Source organism: Prionailurus bengalensis, chromosome B2, assembly GCF_016509475.1.
Source record: "Prionailurus bengalensis isolate Pbe53 chromosome B2, Fcat_Pben_1.1_paternal_pri, whole genome shotgun sequence".
In the NCBI taxonomy this organism is placed as follows: domain Eukaryota; kingdom Metazoa; phylum Chordata; class Mammalia; order Carnivora; family Felidae; genus Prionailurus; species Prionailurus bengalensis.
The window spans coordinates 38,987,938-39,005,344 of record NC_057349.1 but is presented as its reverse complement, the minus strand read 5'-3'; the positions used below and the strand labels follow the sequence as shown (position 1 = coordinate 39,005,344).

The 17,407-nt window shown below is 44.5% G+C and overlaps 2 protein-coding genes across 4 annotated transcripts in view; one reads left to right on the top strand and one right to left on the bottom strand.

The window, feature by feature from the left end:
- The first annotated feature begins 1,417 nt into the window (after positions 1 to 1,417).
- TREML1 (triggering receptor expressed on myeloid cells like 1) lies at positions 1,418 to 7,390 on the top strand. The gene is made up of 6 exons (XM_043591349.1): positions 1,418 to 2,529; positions 2,729 to 3,058; positions 5,336 to 5,450; positions 5,863 to 5,948; positions 6,430 to 6,482; positions 6,831 to 7,390. Exons 1-6 carry the CDS (start codon positions 2,487 to 2,489, stop codon positions 7,143 to 7,145), a joined length of 942 nt encoding a protein of 313 aa, XP_043447284.1. The 5' UTR covers positions 1,418 to 2,486; the 3' UTR covers positions 7,146 to 7,390.
- An 8,644-nt stretch (positions 7,391 to 16,034) lies between these two features.
- The window catches only part of LOC122489490 (adenylate cyclase type 10-like), a 51,636-nt gene continuing 50,263 nt past the window's right edge, over positions 16,035 to 17,407 (bottom strand). For 2 of the 3 annotated variants that reach the window (XM_043591324.1, XM_043591325.1), the window contains exons 31-32: positions 16,779 to 16,992; positions 16,035 to 16,266 (exon numbers count right to left, since the gene is read on the bottom strand). In XM_043591324.1, coding sequence (XP_043447259.1) covers positions 16,199 to 16,266; positions 16,779 to 16,992 — 282 coding nt within the window. In that variant the 3' untranslated portion in view covers positions 16,035 to 16,198. The remainder of the gene's footprint in view (positions 16,267 to 16,778; positions 16,993 to 17,407) is intronic. The other variant, XM_043591326.1, reaches the window with a different exon arrangement.

Sequence of the window (17,407 nt, the reverse complement as noted above, 5' to 3'; positions counted from 1 at the left end):
GAACGTGTCTGCAGTTCCCCTGTTCTTGGGAGCTTGGCCTTTTCTCTTTCTTCCTCCCCCACATTGGAAACGTCCCCCTGGGGACTTGGATCACCACTGGGATCCCCTGCCTTGGACTCTCTGGGGTGCACACTGGACTGAAGGGGGGAATCAGGTAATTTAGTTTCAAATTTAAGCTTTGCCTCCTACTAAGAAACCCCTCTGAGCCCCAGGGTCCTCACCCAATAAAAACACAGAACAGGGGCACCCAGGTGGCTCGGTCAGTGAAGTGCCTGGCTCTTGATTTCGGCTCAGGTCATGATCTCACAGTCATGACATTGAGGCCCGCATTGGGCTCTGTGCTGGGCATGGAGCCTGCTTAAGATTCTCCATCTCCCTCTCTCTTTACCCCTTCCCCCTCCTCAGAAATCAATCAATCAAACAAACAAAAAACAAACAAACGAGCAACCCTGCTTTGCTGAAGTTTTGTGAGGTTGAAAGAAATACCATTAATGAAAGTCCCAGGGCCGATGTCTGGTGCAGAATAGGTCCCGAATAAACACTGGCTTCCTTCCTCTTCTCTAATGCCCACCTCCCTGAGGCCAGGATCCTGCCTGGTCACCTCTGTCCTTTGTACCCAGTGGTGGACCCTTTTAGGCACTCAGTCAAATACTGAGGACAGGTCTCGCTTCACAACACTTCTGTGGACTGTTAGTGTAATGACTTACCCGCAAGGAAATCAAAGAAAGCCTGATATGTACTGGCAGGACAGATATAAGCATTTCCACATCACCCACGAGGCTGACCCACCTGTCTGGTTTGCCCAAGACTTTGCCAGTGTATCACCAAAGACCCATATCTCCCAGGAAAATTCCTAAGTCTGGGCAGACGGGACAACTGGTCACCCTCTCACCACTTCCAGCTTAACACACTGTCTGGCTTTCTCAGGCTCCTGTTCCCAGTTCCCATTGGCAACTTCCTTGTTCCTGAAGGAAGGAGAGAGCAGAGAGAAGGAAGGAGCAGAGAAGGGAGGGGAGAGGAAGGAGGGAGGGTAGTTTCTTTAGCCCCTTTCTAGGTGTGATGTCTAGGTCAGGCGCTGGCTGCCCCTTCCAGACATCCTCACCTTACCTGCCTTTGTCTCTCTGAGCACCAGTGCTCCCCCTGGAGTCCCAGATCAGGAGGTGTATCGTCCACGTTCTGTGCAGGGTCCCCACACCCCAGTTCTGCACAGGGGGACATGAATGGGGGCCAGATGTTTCCTGTGTGGGCAGTTGGTTCCTGTCATGGCAAAGGAACCCCAAATTATGAAGCTTGGAGTTTACACACGGCATCTGGCACATTGGCCCATCTTCCTCTCTGGAGAGACAGATAGTAGATAGATAGATAGATAGATAGACTGATAGATACATAGATAGATAGATAGATAGATAGATAGATACCTTTACTCTGGAAGGTAAACAGATCTTCTCTAGGGACGGGGGTGGGGGTATAAGCAAATCCCTCAGGAGCTGGTACCCTCTCTCTAGCTTCCAAAGCACGCTTGCTATTTGATAACCATCGAACAAAGCTTGATCAGTGCCCAGACCACACAGAACCGTGAAAATATCCATGGAGAATGATCTCCCCACAGAGAGGATAGTGCATTCGTGAAACAAAAATAATATGCTGTAAAAAAAGTTTGGAGAATAAGAAATCTTGTAAAGTGAAAATGCCAAGGCATAAAAATGTAAAAGGGATGAGAGAAAAAGATGAGGGTACCTTCTGGAAATCAGAACGCAATGGACAAAATGATGGGAAAAGAGAGAAAAGTTGTGCAAAGGGGATGAGTACATGAGGTTCAATACCCAACTCATTAAGGGGTTCCAGAAAACAGGGGGAAAGAAGAAAATGGAGCATAATTATCAAAGGGTTGATGCAGTTGCCAGAGCCGGAGAGCGTGGGTCCACACCAGCAGGGGCTGGAGGGCACCCAGCACAGTAAATGAAGACCGGCCCCATCCAGGGCGCCACCAGGGTGGGGTCTCTGGGTGTGAGGTCGTGTGGCAGGATTGGACAGTCCCCTGAGGGCTTGGCCGGTGCACTCCTTACAGAATTTAGAACCCAAATGGCCCTTCACCTTCCTCCTTCACAGCTCTGCATCCTCAGATTCTATTTCTGGAAGACCCCGAGGATCATCTGCCTCCCCTGCTTCCCAGTTTCCACCATCCTCCTGTCACCTCATCCCTTAGCTGGGCCCCAGGATCCCAGGTCCCACCTGTCCTTGGGGCTTCTTCTCACCCTTCCTCACCCACCCCTGCCTCCTCTCAGGCTCGGTTCCCAAGTCCAGAAGCAGCCAGGCTTTGGAAAGGTGCCTTATCCCCACCCGTGGAGGGGCCCCCAGTGTCCGCCTCCCACCCCACAGCGGCTGAGAGCCCCACGTGACTGTCCAAGGCAGATGTTTCCTGCTCCCTGGGGAATGCTGTGTCAGTGGCCAGGCCAGCCGCAGAGCTGACATCTCCCTGACCCGCCATGGGCCTCAACCTGCTCATGCTGTTGCTGGTGGGACTGGCAGGTAAGGTGAAGCGGGTGGGCTCTGGGCCCCATGGGCTCCGCTTGGTGCCCAGGAATAATTGACATCATGGTGGCACCAGCAGCATATATGTAGGGCCCTGAAGGGGGACCTCTAGGCCCCTGTGCCCCTGTGGCAAGTGGGTGGGCTGGAAAGTTCCCGGGGCTCCTGCCCCGCATAACCACATCCCTTCCTTCCCCAGGCCAGGCCTCCACCAGCTTCCCGGAGGTGCTGCAGGCCCCCGTAGGGGGCTCCATTCTGGTGCAGTGCCACTACCGGCTCCAGGACGTCAAGGCTCGGAAGGTGTGGTGCCGATTCCTGCCCGATGGGTGCCAGCCCCTGGTGTCCTCAGCTGTGGATCGCGGAGCCCCGGCGGGCAGGCGCATGTTTCTCACGGACCTGGGGGGCGGCCTGCTCCAGGTGGAGATGATTACCCTGCGGGAGGAGGACACCGGCGAGTACGGCTGCGTGGTGGAGGGGGCGGCGGGGACCCAGACGTTGCACAGGGTGGCCCTGGTTGTGCTCCCTCCAGGTGAGTCATTCTAGGCTGGCCATTGCCCCTCCCCGCCCCCACCTGCTGCTCTCCGTCCTTGGGGAATGGGGACCCTTGGGGGCAGGGGAGGGGGGAAGGGGGCGGGGCGGGGAATTGGAAGAAGAGAGTTTTGACAGCACCCCGGGAGCGGAAGCAGAACTGGGTGAGCAGTCAGAGATAAACTAGCCAGACGGTGGGTCCCTTCCCCCTCCTGCTCTAGCGGGGGGGGGGGGGGTTCCCGGCTGAAAGGCATGTCCTCACCCATGGCCTTGGCCCGCCTCATCCCGCGTTTTCAACATACTTGATGCTTTTTTTTTTTTTCCTTAGAAAGGTTTTAAACAAAGTTTTTTTTTTTTTAATTTTAAAATGTTTATTTTTGAGAGAGAGAGAGAGTGACAGAGCGTGAGCAGGGTCGAGAGGCAGAGAGAGAGGGAGACACGGAATCAGAAGCAGGCTCCGGGATCCGAGCTATCAGCGCAGAGCCGGACGCGAGGCTCAAACCCACAAACTGTGAGATCATGCTATGAGCCTAAGGCGGGCGCTTAACTGACTGAGCCACCCAGGCACCCCTTAAGCAAAGTTTTAATTTGGGCATTTATCAACTGGAATTTGTTTTTTAAATCTCCCAGTTTATTACTCCCGCTCTAATGGGCTTGATGGCTTAAAATGACTGAATTCGGATTTTATTGAATTTTATGTCTTCACTGAGCATCTAGGATGTGCCTCACCTACACGCAGGCGCATTCGGTAGCTGGATTACTTCAACTCCTTTAGTTTACCATGAGAAAAGTGTCACTCCTGGTCCCTCCAGGGTTGTCAACCCCTATCCTCGGGAGAGAAAGTACTTTTATATAGGCTGTGGTTTTCTCTCCCAGCCGACAACTTTCTAATGTCTAAGCATTTATTAAAAGAAAATTTTAAAGTAGGAGAAAGAATTTTCCAGAGAAATTGGATGTCGTAAAACAAAAACAATCTTTTGGAGGGAAAACGGCCAGCTTCCTGCCGAAATGGAGCCTGCTGTACCTTTCTCTTAGGAATGACGATGTCTTTTTCGCCTTCACGGCTTCCTTTCTCAAGTAATTTGCACCCAAGCCCCAAATAAGGAAATGAAGAAAGGCACTTTCCCTGCTCGCGTTTTTTTTCCCCACTTGTTACTTATGAGGACGGACTAAGGTCCTTAGAATCCCTCTCATCTCCGGTCCATGATTATTACTTTACATTGTAAAGTGTACATTGTAAAGGACTGTTGGTCCTAGTCTTCTCCTGTCCTCCTCCTTCCTTGGCACCGTAAGGTCTGGTAACTCGAGCCTGTAGGACAAGATGCACTGGGGAGAGGAGCAGGTGCTGGGGACCCGACAGCTGTAGATGCTCAGGTGGATGCTCAGGGCTGGGTGGTGGAGCATGGCTTTCAGAGAGGGTGTGGGTGGCTTAAATGGCACTAGGTGGGCAGGACGCATGCAGGAAGATGGGAGACACAGCATCTCCAGATCCTGGTTTGGCTTGGTGGGGGGGTGGGGATGGTAAGCCTCTGAGAAGAAGGAAGACCACACCTGCTGAGAGTCTAGAAGGACTGGCCAGGTTCCCAAGACAGATCATCCGGCCCAGAGAAACCAGGCCTGAGTCTGACAGCCAGAGAGGTTGAGCACAGTGGTGTAGGGACAGTAGAAGCCTTGTCACAAAACTGAGTCTGGGGGTCCAAGCGAGGCTCTCAGCAAGGGTACCTTGGCATTGTGTCACATTAGGGGTGACCCTAGAGTTCCTTAGATCCTGAGGGCAGAGCTTGGGTTGCCCCCCTCCCCCGCCCCCGGCTTGCAGGGGGTCACACGCTTGCAGGTAGGTAGAGAAGTCTAGCGGGCTTTGCCCCTTTAGAGACCTGTGGATGAGCGACAGGAGCAGGGTTGTCACTGCGGGATAAGAGTGGAGAGCCTATGCTGCGGTGGGGGTGGGGAGGTGGGTGCAGATTACCCAGTGTGTGGTTCCGCATAGGCTGAGCAGCCCGAGAGGCCAGGGAGAGGCCAGCAGGTGAAGAAGGAAAGCAGGGGCAACAGTTGGTGGTGGAGGGGAAAGAGGGCCCCATCACAATCGGGTAAAGACAGAAAGAATCCACCTCTGATCTCCAGAACGAGGGCCCCTAAGGAATATGCCAAGCCCCCATTTGTGTTTCTCGCTTGGAACCTCTCCTTCCTTAGCCCCACTCCCCCAGTCCCTCGGACCTCAACAGGCCCGCGACCCTATCCACACTGGGTATGTGCTCATGACTGTTTCCTTCTGACTCAGCTCCTACCCCGAAAGAGGAGGAAGAGAACTATAAGGTTGGGAGTCTGGCTGACGGCCCCTTCTCAGACACCATGGGCAGTGCCAGCCCTTTGGAACCCAGCCAGGATGAGAAGAGGTACTGAGAAGAGCTGTATTCGGGGTCCGGGAAAAGGCTGGTGGTGGGAAAGGGTGGGAAAGGCTTATTCAGAGCCCCAGGCTAACTCAAAGGGAAACCTCACAGTTCCTTCCACCTCTGGAGAACTTCCGATCAGGCAGGAGGTCAGGCAGACCCTCCTGTCCCACCTCCCCCCCACCCCCAGTTCAGCAATGGCCCCTTTATGCCCGCGGGTCTCCAGCCAGGATAACCTGAAAATGTGTTTCTCTTCTTCCCTGCCTATGTCTGCCCTCCTAATTCCACCCCCCAAATCCTCTTCTCCCAACCATGGCTCACCGAGAATTGCACCTTTCTGCTACTGCTCCCGGGCTCCTGGTGAGCAGCTTCCTGCCAAGTTCAGGCTTAAGCTCCCCTATCCCTTTGTATCCTTCAGCATCCCCTTGATCTGGGGCGCTGCGCTCCTGCTGGGCTTGCTGGTGGCAGCAGCCGTGCTATTCGCTGTGATGGCCAAAAGGAAAGGTAGGTAGCAGTCTACCTGCACACCCCAGCACAGCCCCTGCTGGTCCTGAACCAGCCAGTCTTGTAGACAGTGTCGGGAGTCTAGTTCTGCTTCCCCTATAGACGGGCTTGTCTGGGCTTTAGGGAGGCCCCCAGGCCCTAGAAGTCCCCAGTTGAGGGGTGGATGGGAGGAAGGAGACTCAGTGAGAGCCAGCCTGGGGACAGACAGGAATTGGACAGGGTGGACCAGTGGAATAGAGACAGGTGACTGGAGATGGTGGGGGAAGGGTCTCAGGAGACAGGCTGAATGTTGAGGTGGGTTGGAGGAAGCTGGAAGCAGTAAGTGGGTGGGTGGGGTCTCCTGGCAGGCCGGGGTGCAGCTGGTGTCTGGTGGGAGTAGACTGGAGAGTCTGGACTAGGAAAGAGGCTTCTGAAGGGAGTGAGGAATGGGCACTGAGCCAATACAGGAAGCAGACTGTGCTGCCGTCCTCTGTCCTCCCAGGGACCAGGCTTGGTGTCTGTGGCCAATCTCAGAGCAGCAGAGTTTCAGGCAAGGTAAGAGGCATCTGTGGGCCCCCAGCCAAATTCCGCAGACCTTCCTCTCACTGAGAGGTCCCAGGATGAGGGGGTGGTGAAAGACTGGGACCCAGTCAGAGTCCAAACCCTCTTCCTTAATGCTGTGAACTTGGTGCCAGTGGTCTTCTGCCTTCCTATCTTGGTATTTCACCCTCTCAGATTTGGGGAGAAACTTGGGGCTTGAAAATCTTCAAAGTGAAGCCTTCTTGCCCACTGACATCCTCAGGATTTGAGAGACAGATCCAGTGTGGTCCTGGACTTCCCCGCAGAGGGAACTGGGGCAGAAGAAGGCATACTCTCTGCCTCATTTGTCTGCTTTTGTTACAGGCCTCCTCCTCAGTGGTCCACCACATCAGTGACTCTGGCCTCGGAGTTGATTTTCCATCGGACATACCGTATGCTAGGCTCGACTCGCCACCTTCCTTTGACAATACCACCTATAGCAGCCTACCTTTTGATCCCCCATCAGAGGACTCTCCATCCCCAGCCCAATCCTCATCGCCCCCTCTGCCTCCTAAAGTCCTGATGTACTCTAAGCCTGTGACATATGCCACAGTTATCTTTCCTGGAAAGGACAAGGGTGGAGGGGCCACCTGTGAGCCAACCCAAGATCCACTGCCTAGCCAAACGCCACCCAGCTAAACTGTTCATCATACTATTTACCACAGAGACCATCCCCAGAGTTCTATGCATCCAGCCAGCCAGCCCATACCCTAGATCCTTAGTATATCAGAACAGCTAGGGACTTTAGGATCTAATCTAACATCTTGACTTTTCTGATGTGTAAAGTGATACTTATATATGATTGAGGTATCCTAGGAATGAAACCCCCATGCTGGTTCCTCTGCCCTTAAACCACTGAGCTAAATAAACTCTGAATGATAATATATGAGCTCTTGATAGTTGATGGGGAAAGAAAGGGCCTGAGTTTGACTATTCACATGGCCTGGGAACTCTAAAGATTCTAGTCCAGAGTTTGTGCTATGATTTCCTGCCTGTCCTGCCAGTGAGGGCATGGTTTCATTCCTGGTCAGAATTCCGGGATGCAGTCTGATTCAAGGGGCACCAAGAAGGCATCTTCGAATGTATTTCCTGCCTTTCTCAAGATACCTGAAAGTACAGATCCATTAGCTTGAGTCTAGAAATCTCTTCTGCCTTCTGCTCTGCACCTTGTAAACAAGTGGTACCTTATGACGTGATGACATAAGATGGGAGGAAGGGGATAATGATAAATTAAGACTCAGGACAGATGGGGTGGGAAAGATGGAGCTGAGGAGTAAGATCAGAAACTGAAATAAATTCCAAGTCTGTTCCTTGGCAGCACAAAGGATTTCCAAGCACCAGGAGATAAGAGACCTTTGCAGACATGTTTTATCAGAGCTGGCTCTCTCTCAGCTGGGTGGACATCCGGTAGCACTGTTCCCTTTGGCCTGAAATTTGGGGCCTGGGAAGAGCCTGGTGGAGAAAAAGCATGGCATGGGAAGAAGGGGAATGAGTGGTAAAGGTGTGGCCGTTGTTAAGTGTACATGAAAACTAGTCCAGGCTGGGGGTAGAAGGGCCTTTAAGGTCTCTGTCAGGATTTCTTCTGAAATTGTTCAATTTGGAAATATTTGCCCATATTGAGATGAGAGACAGGTGGGGAGGATGAGGTGCTTGGGAACCAAGTCTTCTTATAATCATGGAGAGCTAGGCATAAAGAGGTTGTCACTATTGGAGGGGCCCGGAATTCGGTATAGGTACCTGAGGAGAGGGGACAGGCAGGGCCTGGCTCCAGCTGAGGAAGTCTAGTGATGCTATTTTCAGGGAGCTCTGGCAGGATATTTGGAGCTTCCCCTGATAGTCTCAGCCTGTGACAGAACCTAAATGTACTTCCATCCCTTGTGGAGGCAGCAGCTGCCCACCAATCAACTAAGCCCTCACTTTCCCTGGATAAGATGCTGGTGGTGGTGGGGGTGGGGGTTGCCTGCTGTGGAGGAGGGGTGGTCAGGGTGGGGAGAGAATATAGGGGAAGGTCAGGATAAAGTCTAAAAAGAAGGCCTGTGGGAAAAACCCTGGTCTGAACATAGTGTGAACTTTTTGGAGCCTGACAGAAGTAAATGTATATTTAACAACACAAAGAAAAATACTAAGATCCATTGGTTGGTAGAGAAAACAGAGGAGAAGGGGAAATATATGAATTCCATCATTGCTTAGGGTAGAAGTCTATGAATACCAACCCAAATCTCCTTTATAAAAGTAACTTCTGAGATGAAAATACGGATCTTCTACATTTTATCATAAGAAACACATGAAAACAAAGAAAATGCAGGTGACATGACCAGCCCATTGCTTCATATCAGAAACCTTTGGAATGCAGCTAAAGGAGTTCTCAGAGGAAAAGTCATAGCCTCAACAATAAGAACTAAGCATCTTACTCAAATTGCTAGTTCATTTTAAAGGAGAAAAGTTATATAACTAATACACAAATAAAAGAGCTTATTCTTTGAAATGAAATATAAGAGACACTGTTAGCTAACTTACTCAAAAAGAAGGATGAAATATGAAATGACAAGGGGGAAATAATCACAGATATAAAGACAAAGAAAAAAAATAATGAGAATATTTTGTGGTGCTGGTGGTGGTTAGGGTGGGAGGAATGAATATAGAGAAAGCCTGAAATAATTTTTTGGGGTGATTGAAATGTTCTCTGTTACAACTGTGGTAGTGGTCACATGGGTGTATATATTTGTCAAAAGCTACCATTAAAATAGGTGCACTTTCTTTTATATAAATTATGTTTTGATGAAGTTAATTAAAAAAAATACTTGAAAGACCACTGGGGAATATTTAAAATAATCTTAGAGAAGAAAATGCTCTTTATTACACAAAACTCAGAAGCCATAAAAAAATTCATACATACTTTAAAACTGACACATTAAAATAAATTAAGAAAAGACTGATATCTTTTTCTTCATGACAAAAGCACAATACACAAAGACAAAACACAAAATGAAGAAAAATTCTGCAACTCATACAAAGGCAGAAATCTCATTTCTTGAATACTTATAAATCAATTAAAATAATAGGTTATGGTCACAGGATATATACATATAGCTCACTAAAAAAAGGAAATATAAACAATAAAGATGTTTAACTTCATTGAAGGGAAATGCAATTTAAAAGTACATTGAGAATGATTTAAAAGAAAATGGTTTAAGAACTCAGAAAATTCTCTCTTCCATAAAAGCAACAAGAAAACTGGCAAAAATAGTCAGAATCAACCTTGTTAGAGCTCTGGAAACCAATGCCTGCACCAACCCAAGGAATCTATCCTTATGAAAATTGGCTTTTTCCACATCGTATCTGATTCAAAACACAACTTCATAATGCAATACTTACACATCTGTGTTGATAGGCACACCATTTATTAAGATGTAACTTTTATAACACTTATAATTTGTAAGAGTGGGGAGGGAATGGGGCTATATAGGAGCAAAGTCTTGTATATTGTTGAAATTAAGTTGGTATACATGTAAACTAGATTGGTTTAAATTAAAATGTTAATTGTAATCCCTAGAGAAAGGAAAAAAACCTCAAAAACATAGTAAAAGAATGACAAGGGAATTAAAATGAAATTAAAATTATGTATTTAATATAACAGAAGACAGCAGAGGAAGAGAGGGGCAACAAAATATAAGACAGGTAGAAAACAAATAATAAGATGGAAGACATAAATCCTATCTTATCAGTAGTTACATGGAATGTAAATAGATTAAACACTCCAATTAAAAGCCAGAGATTGACAGAATGTATTAAAAAACACATGATCCAACTATATGCTTCCTAAGAGACAAACTTTGGATTCAAAAATATGAGTAGGTTCAAAGTAAAAGGATGGAAAAACATGTACCATGCAAACTAGCTAAAGAGAGGTGGAGTGACTATATTAATGAAGACAAAAGAATATTTTATAATGATAAAAAAGTCAACCCATCAAGAAGATATAACAATTATAAATACATATGTACCTAATAATAGCATTTCAAAAGACATAAAGCAAAACTGACAGAACTAAAAGTATTAAGTTGTAGATTAAATAGTAATAGCTGTAGATTTCAGTATCACACTTTCAGCCACCGATAGAACAAGGTAGGTAGGTGGAAGATTGGCAAGGAAATAGACATGAACAATACTATAAAAAACTAGACTTAACAGACATCTGTAGAACACTCCACCCAACAACTGGAAAATACAATACACATTCTTCCACATATACATACAACATTCTCCAGTATAGACCATATATCTGACCATAAACAAGTTCTCGATACATTTAAAAGGATTGAAATCATACAAAGTATGCTTTCAGACTACAATGGAATGAAATTAGAAATAAATTACAGAAGTAAATTTTGGAAACTCACAAATATGTGGAAATTAATACACTTCTAAATGACAAATGGGTCAAAGAAGAAATCACAAGAGAAATGATAAATTCTTTAAGATGAATGAATACAAAACATGATATAACAAAACTTAGGGGAGTCAGCAAAACCAGTTCTTAGAGGGAAATTTATGGCTGGAGGTTAACCCCTATTTTAAAAAAGAAGAAAGATCTCAAATCAGCAACCTAACTTTCTACCTGAAGAAACTAGAAACAGAAGAGAAAATTAAGCCCAAGGTGAGCAGAAGGAAGGAAATAATAAGGATCAGAGCAGAAATGAATGAAATGGAGAACAGAAAAAGAAAAAAATCAACAAAATCAGGTGTTGTTTCTCTAAAAAGATCAAAATTGACAAATCTTAGCTAAAGTTACTTTCTTAGCCAAAAAAACAAAAAACAAAACCAAAAACAAAGAGAAGCCTCAAATTACTAAATAAGGAATGAAATTGGAGGGAGAACTACTGACTTTATGAGTTTAGAAGGATTATAAAAGGAAAATTGTGGACAATTGTATATCATCAAAATAGATAACCTAGATGAAATGGACAAATTCCTAGAAAGACACAAACCACTGAAAATGACTCAAGATTAAATCTCAATATATCTATAACAAATAAAGAGGTTTAAATCATAGTCAAAAAGCTTCCCACGAAGAGAAGCCCAGGCCCAGATGGTTTCACTGGTGAACTCTACCAAACATTGAATGAGTTTTAAAACCAATCCTTCACAAACCCTTCCAAAAAATAGAAGGAACACTTCTTAACTCATTTTATGAGTAAAATCACCAATTTTACCTTGATGCAAAAGCCAAACAAAGAGATCATAAGAGAACTACTGGCCAACATCTCCTATGAATGTAGATGCAAAAATCCTCAACAAAATACTAGTAAATAGGCCCCAGCAACAAAGAAAGGATTGTACACTGTGACAAGATGGGATTTATATCAGGAATGCAAGATTGGTTCCATACATGAAAATCAATGATATACCATATTAATAGAAAAAAAGGACCAAAACCACAGAATCCTTTCAACAGATGACAGAAAAAGCATTTGACAAAATCCAACACCCTATCATGATACAAATGTTCAACAAACTAGGAAGAGCAGAGAATTTCTTCAATCTGGTAAAGGGCATCTACAAACAAACAAAACCCAAAAAACTCACAGCTAACATCATACTTAAAGGTGAAAAACTGAAAGCTTTGCCCCTAGGATTGAGAAGAAGACAAAGATGTCCACTCTTGCCCCTTTCACTCAATACTATACTTTGGTTCTAAGGAGTATAATTAGGCAAGAGAAAGAAATAAAAAGGAAAGGGAGAAATATTGGAAAGGAAGAAGTAAAATGATTTCTATTTGCAGATGATATGATCTTATATATACAAAATCCTAAGGAATCCACACAAAAAAAAACAATAGATCTAATAGATGAGTTCAGCAGTTTCAGGATACAAAATCAATAAACAAAACTCAGTTTTATTTCTATGCACTAGCAATGAAAAATTCAAAAATGAAATTAAGAAATCAATTCCATTAGAATAGAACCAAGAGTAAAATATTTAGGCATAAATTTAACAAAAGAGTTTAAGACCTATACATTGTAAACTATAAGACATTATTGAAAGAAATTTAAGAAAACCTAAATATGTGGAAAAGATATGACATCTTCATGGATCAGAAAATTTAATATTGTTAAAATAGCAATTCTCCTCCAATTTATTTACAGATTCAACTTGATCCCTATCAAAATTAAAGTTGTCCTTTTTGTAGAAATTGACAAGCTGATCCTCAGTTATATGGAAATGGAAGGGACCCTGGACAGCTAAAACAGTCTTAAAAAATAATAAAGTTGGAGGACTCACATTTCCTGATTTTAAAACTTACTACAAAGCTACAACAATCAAGGTTGTGTGTACTGGCATTAAGGATAAACACAGAGAGCAATGGGACAGAACTGAGAGTTCAGAAGTAGACCCATACATTTAACAAAATCATACATCACCAAGAGTATCATTTAAATGGGGAAAAGAGTAGTCTTGTTAACAACAAGTGTTGAGATGAGTAGATATCCACAGGCAAAGGATGATTTGAAAAATGTCTTCACACTATATGCAAAAAAAAATAAATAAATAAATAAATAAAAATGAAATAAAAATGAATCAAAAACCTAAAAGAGCTAAAACTATATAAAACTCTTAGGAAAAAACAGAGGAGTAAACCTTTGTGATTTCTAAGAGAGAACACTTAAAGCATGAGCAACCCAAACCAAAAAAATAACCCACATAAATTGGACTTCATCAAAACTTAACACTTCTGCACTGCAAGATGATAGTGTCATGAAAGTGAAGAGACAATTCACAGAATGAGAGAAAATAAAATATGTGTAAATCAAATCTGATAAGGGTCTAGTATGAGAATATATATTTAAAACTCTGAGCTCAACAATAAAAAGGCATTATAACCCAATAAAAAATGGGCAGAAGATTCTAAAAGACATTTCTCCAAGAAGATCAACAAGTGGCCGGTAAGCTTGTAAAAATGATCCACAACAAGGAAGGCCTGGATGGCTCAGTCAGTTGAACGTCTGACACTTGATTTTGGTTCAAGTCATGATCTCACGGGTTTGTGAGTTCAAGCCCCGTGGAGGGGTCCACACTGACAGTGCGGGGCCTGCTTGGAATTCCGTTTCTCCCTTTCTCTCTTCTGCTCCCCCTCTCATTCTCTCTCTCTCAAAATAAATAAACTTTTAAAAAGGACATGACTGGTCCTAAAGGAAATGCAAATCAACACCATAACAAGATACCGCTTCATACCCACTAGAATATGCCTTTATTAAGAGAAGCAAGAACAAGTGTTGGTGAAGCAAGAATGTGGAAAACTGGAAACTTCACACATTGCTGGTGGGAATGTAAAATGGTACAGCGTTTTGGAAAACAGTTTGACAGTTCCTTAAAAAATTAAACACAGAGTTTCTGCATAGCCCAACAATTCCATTCCTAGGCATATACCCAAAGAGAAATGAAAATGTATGTTCATACAAAAACTTGCACATAAATGCTTATAGTGGTGTGATTCACAATGGTCAAAAAGTGGAAACAACCCAGGTATCCATTAGCTGGTGAATGGGTAAACAAAGTGTGGCATATCCATACAATGGAATGCTATCTAACCATGAAAACGAATGCTAAACATGGATGAGCCTTGGAAAGACAATGCTAAGTGGAAGGTCTGACACAAAAGGCCATATACTATGATTCCATTTATACAAAATGTCCAGAAAAGGCAAATCCACTGAGACAGAAAGATGGTTACTAGGGGTTGGGGGAAGAGGGACTGGGTAGTGAATGCTAATGGCACAGAGTTCCTTTTTGGGGTGATGAAAATGTTCTGGAATTACATAGTGGTGATGGTAGCATAGCTTTGTGATATTCTAAGAGCCACCGGATGCTATATCTTTCAAAATGGTGAATTCTATCTCCATTTTAAGAATTGCCAAAAGGGAAACAAATGGCAAGAGAAAAAAAGAGAAGGCAAAAAGGAAGGAGCATCACAGTATGCCTAGTTAGTACCATTTGTGGGAAAGAAGGGTGCAGTAAAAAATATATGCTATTGCTTGCATGTGTACAGAATAATTTTTTAAGGATACACAAGGAAGTGGTAACACAGATCCTGGAGGACAAGAATGGGAAAGACTTTCACTGTTAGACACTTTTGTTCCTTTTGAATTCTGGGCCACATAAATGTATAATCTATATTTACATATAAAAATTAAATTGATAATAATTGCTGACACTGAGTGCTTACTTTGTGCCAGGTACCATTCTAAGCACTCTGTATTTATTTTGTCTTCATAATGATGTTCTTTTGTTCTATTTTTATCCTCATTTACAGAAAGGGAAAAGGAAATGTAAAGAAGATACATTTTATGCCCAAAGTAACACAGCTAATAAGTATCCGAGCTAGAATCTGAACACAGGCTGTGTGGCTCTAGGGCCCTCTTTACTGCCGCTTTATGCTGCCTCTCAGAAATTTAAAGGAGTGGAAGAGAGGAGAACAGGGGGAAAGTGGGTGACAAGGAGAAAGGAAGGAGGGGTCAGAGAGAGGAAAGGAAGGAGGAGTAGGGTGGGAGTAGAGGGAGAGGAGGAAGAGCAACAAGAATAAGGAGAAAAGGGGGGAGTAGGGGAGAGGGGCCAGGGAATGTACAGACAAGACAGCAGGATTTAAATGGCAAGTTCAGGGCTCCTTTCCCCAGACACTGACCTGTCCTTACAGTTCTGATCATGGTCATTTGAACAGAATATTGAAGATTGGGTACAGGATAGCCTACCATAGGCTAGGTCCCATGGAAGCCTCTATAGCCTAGTGTGAAACTCTGGAATCACATTGGAGTTAGAATCCCAGCTCCAACATTTTGTGGCTGTTTCCTGTAGTATGGCCTTCCTAAGCTTCGGTTTCATCGGTAATATGGGGATAATAAAAATACTCGCTTCACAGAAGTGCTAAAAAGATTTAAAGAATGTATTTCAAGCATTTAGTATAATGCTTGTCACAGAGTAAGTGAACAATAAATGGTAGCTATCATAACGTTAATTAACAGGCTGTCTGAACACTAGATGATTGAGTTATAAAGTGTAAAAATCAGTGAGAAGGCAATGCTGTGTGTAAGAAAGGCCATCAAACAGATAAAGGTCAAAAGTCAAAGGCAGCAGCTCTAGAAAGGGAGAATAAAACAGAGGAAGGGTAGAGTCATATACATTTTGGCAATTTCAGTTTCACACGAGAATCCCCAAGTCACACAGTGCAAAAGAGAAATGGGTTTCTCTGTTGGTACACAGCCATATGGACCTCTGCAAAGATTCCTTGACTTTTTAGGAACTCATTACCACGTCTGCGCCAAGGGGGTAACATCAAAGCACTAGTATTGCCGGCCTTAAGTATCCACAACCTCTGTATCAGGGCTGAGTTTTCCATCTGCTAATGGATCTCGCCTTACATGAGAAGCAATCAGTTCATCCCAGAGCCTCCCAGATGTCCAGTCGACTGCTGGTTCTAATTTCTGCCTCAGTTGTGCCAGTAACTGTTAAGAGTTAAGAAAGATCTACATTTCATGCTTCAGAAACATAGGCTTTTATTTTGACAAAGATATAGACAGTGGTGAGTGTAAATGGCTAGTGTATTTAATACATATACTGTCCAGTATCTTAAAAAGGAGAACTTGGATCATTTCTTTGTGTTATATACAAGAGAAAATGGTCCCTTCAAATGATTTTTTTTAACATATACATTCTTGAATTTCTTCTTCATCTTTATTCTCCTTGACATCAGCCACTCTGTCAAATCCTGAAAGCAGGAACATAAAGAATATCACAAACCCAAAGAAAGTCCTCAGTGCTTACAAATCTAACTCACTGCCCTAGAAAAGGAGGAGATTTGCTGGGCCCTGAGGCAAGGAACTATATTCCTTCCTCTCTTTTCCTTGCCCACATCTTACCATTTACCTTCATAGATATTACACTGTGAATTCTAAGACTTCCTTCTCCCTTAGTGACCATCCAGCTCCTCCACAGAAACAACCCAGTGGTTTAAGCTGGGATCAAGGAGGAACTTCCAATGCTTGAGGGTACAGATGTGGAAACAAAGGGCTGAGAGAGGCTCTCATATTATTTAACAATATATGGGACCCCCTCTGTCTGGGCTGGGTCCAGCACTAATGAGAGGATAATTACCCGTGGAGCAAGGACTAACTCCTTACAGTTACGTTTCCCTTCTTACTTTGGAGCAGACTTTGACTGCCTGTAAGAATCTGAGACTGTAACGTCTCTCAGACAAGGGTTCCAGGAAGGAATGCTTACTCTGTATTCCTAAATTTCCCCCAAAGGAGTTGTTTTCCTCCAGGAATTCTCCCTCTATCCAAATCCTGGTCAAGCAGGTGTCAAAAGGTCTGATGATGTCAGTCAAGGACATGCATTCTCCTTTTCCAGATCTCATTACAGAGGCTTTAAGCTCAGAGACCCACTGGTGATAGACGGGGCAGGTCACACATCTAGAGAAGAACTCCTTGAAGTACTGAAAGGAGAGGGAAGTCCGTGAGTTCAAGGATGAGCACTGTCTTCCTCCAGTCTGCTCCACCAGGAATTCTGACAGTGCTCACTTGGCACACTAGCTCAGGGCTCGGGGGACAGGGAGGAGTTACTCAGGGGACAGCATGCCCAGAAAGTTGGTTCTGAGATACAGGGGAACTGGAATGGCTTAGACACAGAAGGCAGGGCGGAAGAGAGACGTGTCAAACTGAGCCAGAGTGGGTCCACGGAGAAGGGCTAAATGTTAACATCTTAACGGTACTGGGTAGTCGCTGTGCAAAGGCAGAAAGTCAGGGAGTCCGGTCCTGACCTATATGCAAGAATATCTGGGAGGGTACGTGAGGCATGTGGAAAGACTTCCTAGGTGGAGGAAGAAAAGGGTTTGAGGAGGAAAAAGAGAC

Excerpts from the sequence above, each read along its gene's own strand:
- TREML1 (XM_043591349.1), top strand. The coding sequence starts at position 2,487 with ATGGGCCTCAACCTGCTCATGCTGTTGCTGGTGGGACTGGCAG. Across the intron at positions 5,949-6,429 it reads TGTGATGGCCAAAAGGAAAG|GGACCAGGCTTGGTGTCTGT; the intron begins GTAGGTAGCAGT and ends CTGTCCTCCCAG. Across the intron at positions 6,483-6,830 it reads GCAGCAGAGTTTCAGGCAAG|GCCTCCTCCTCAGTGGTCCA; the intron begins GTAAGAGGCATC and ends CTTTTGTTACAG.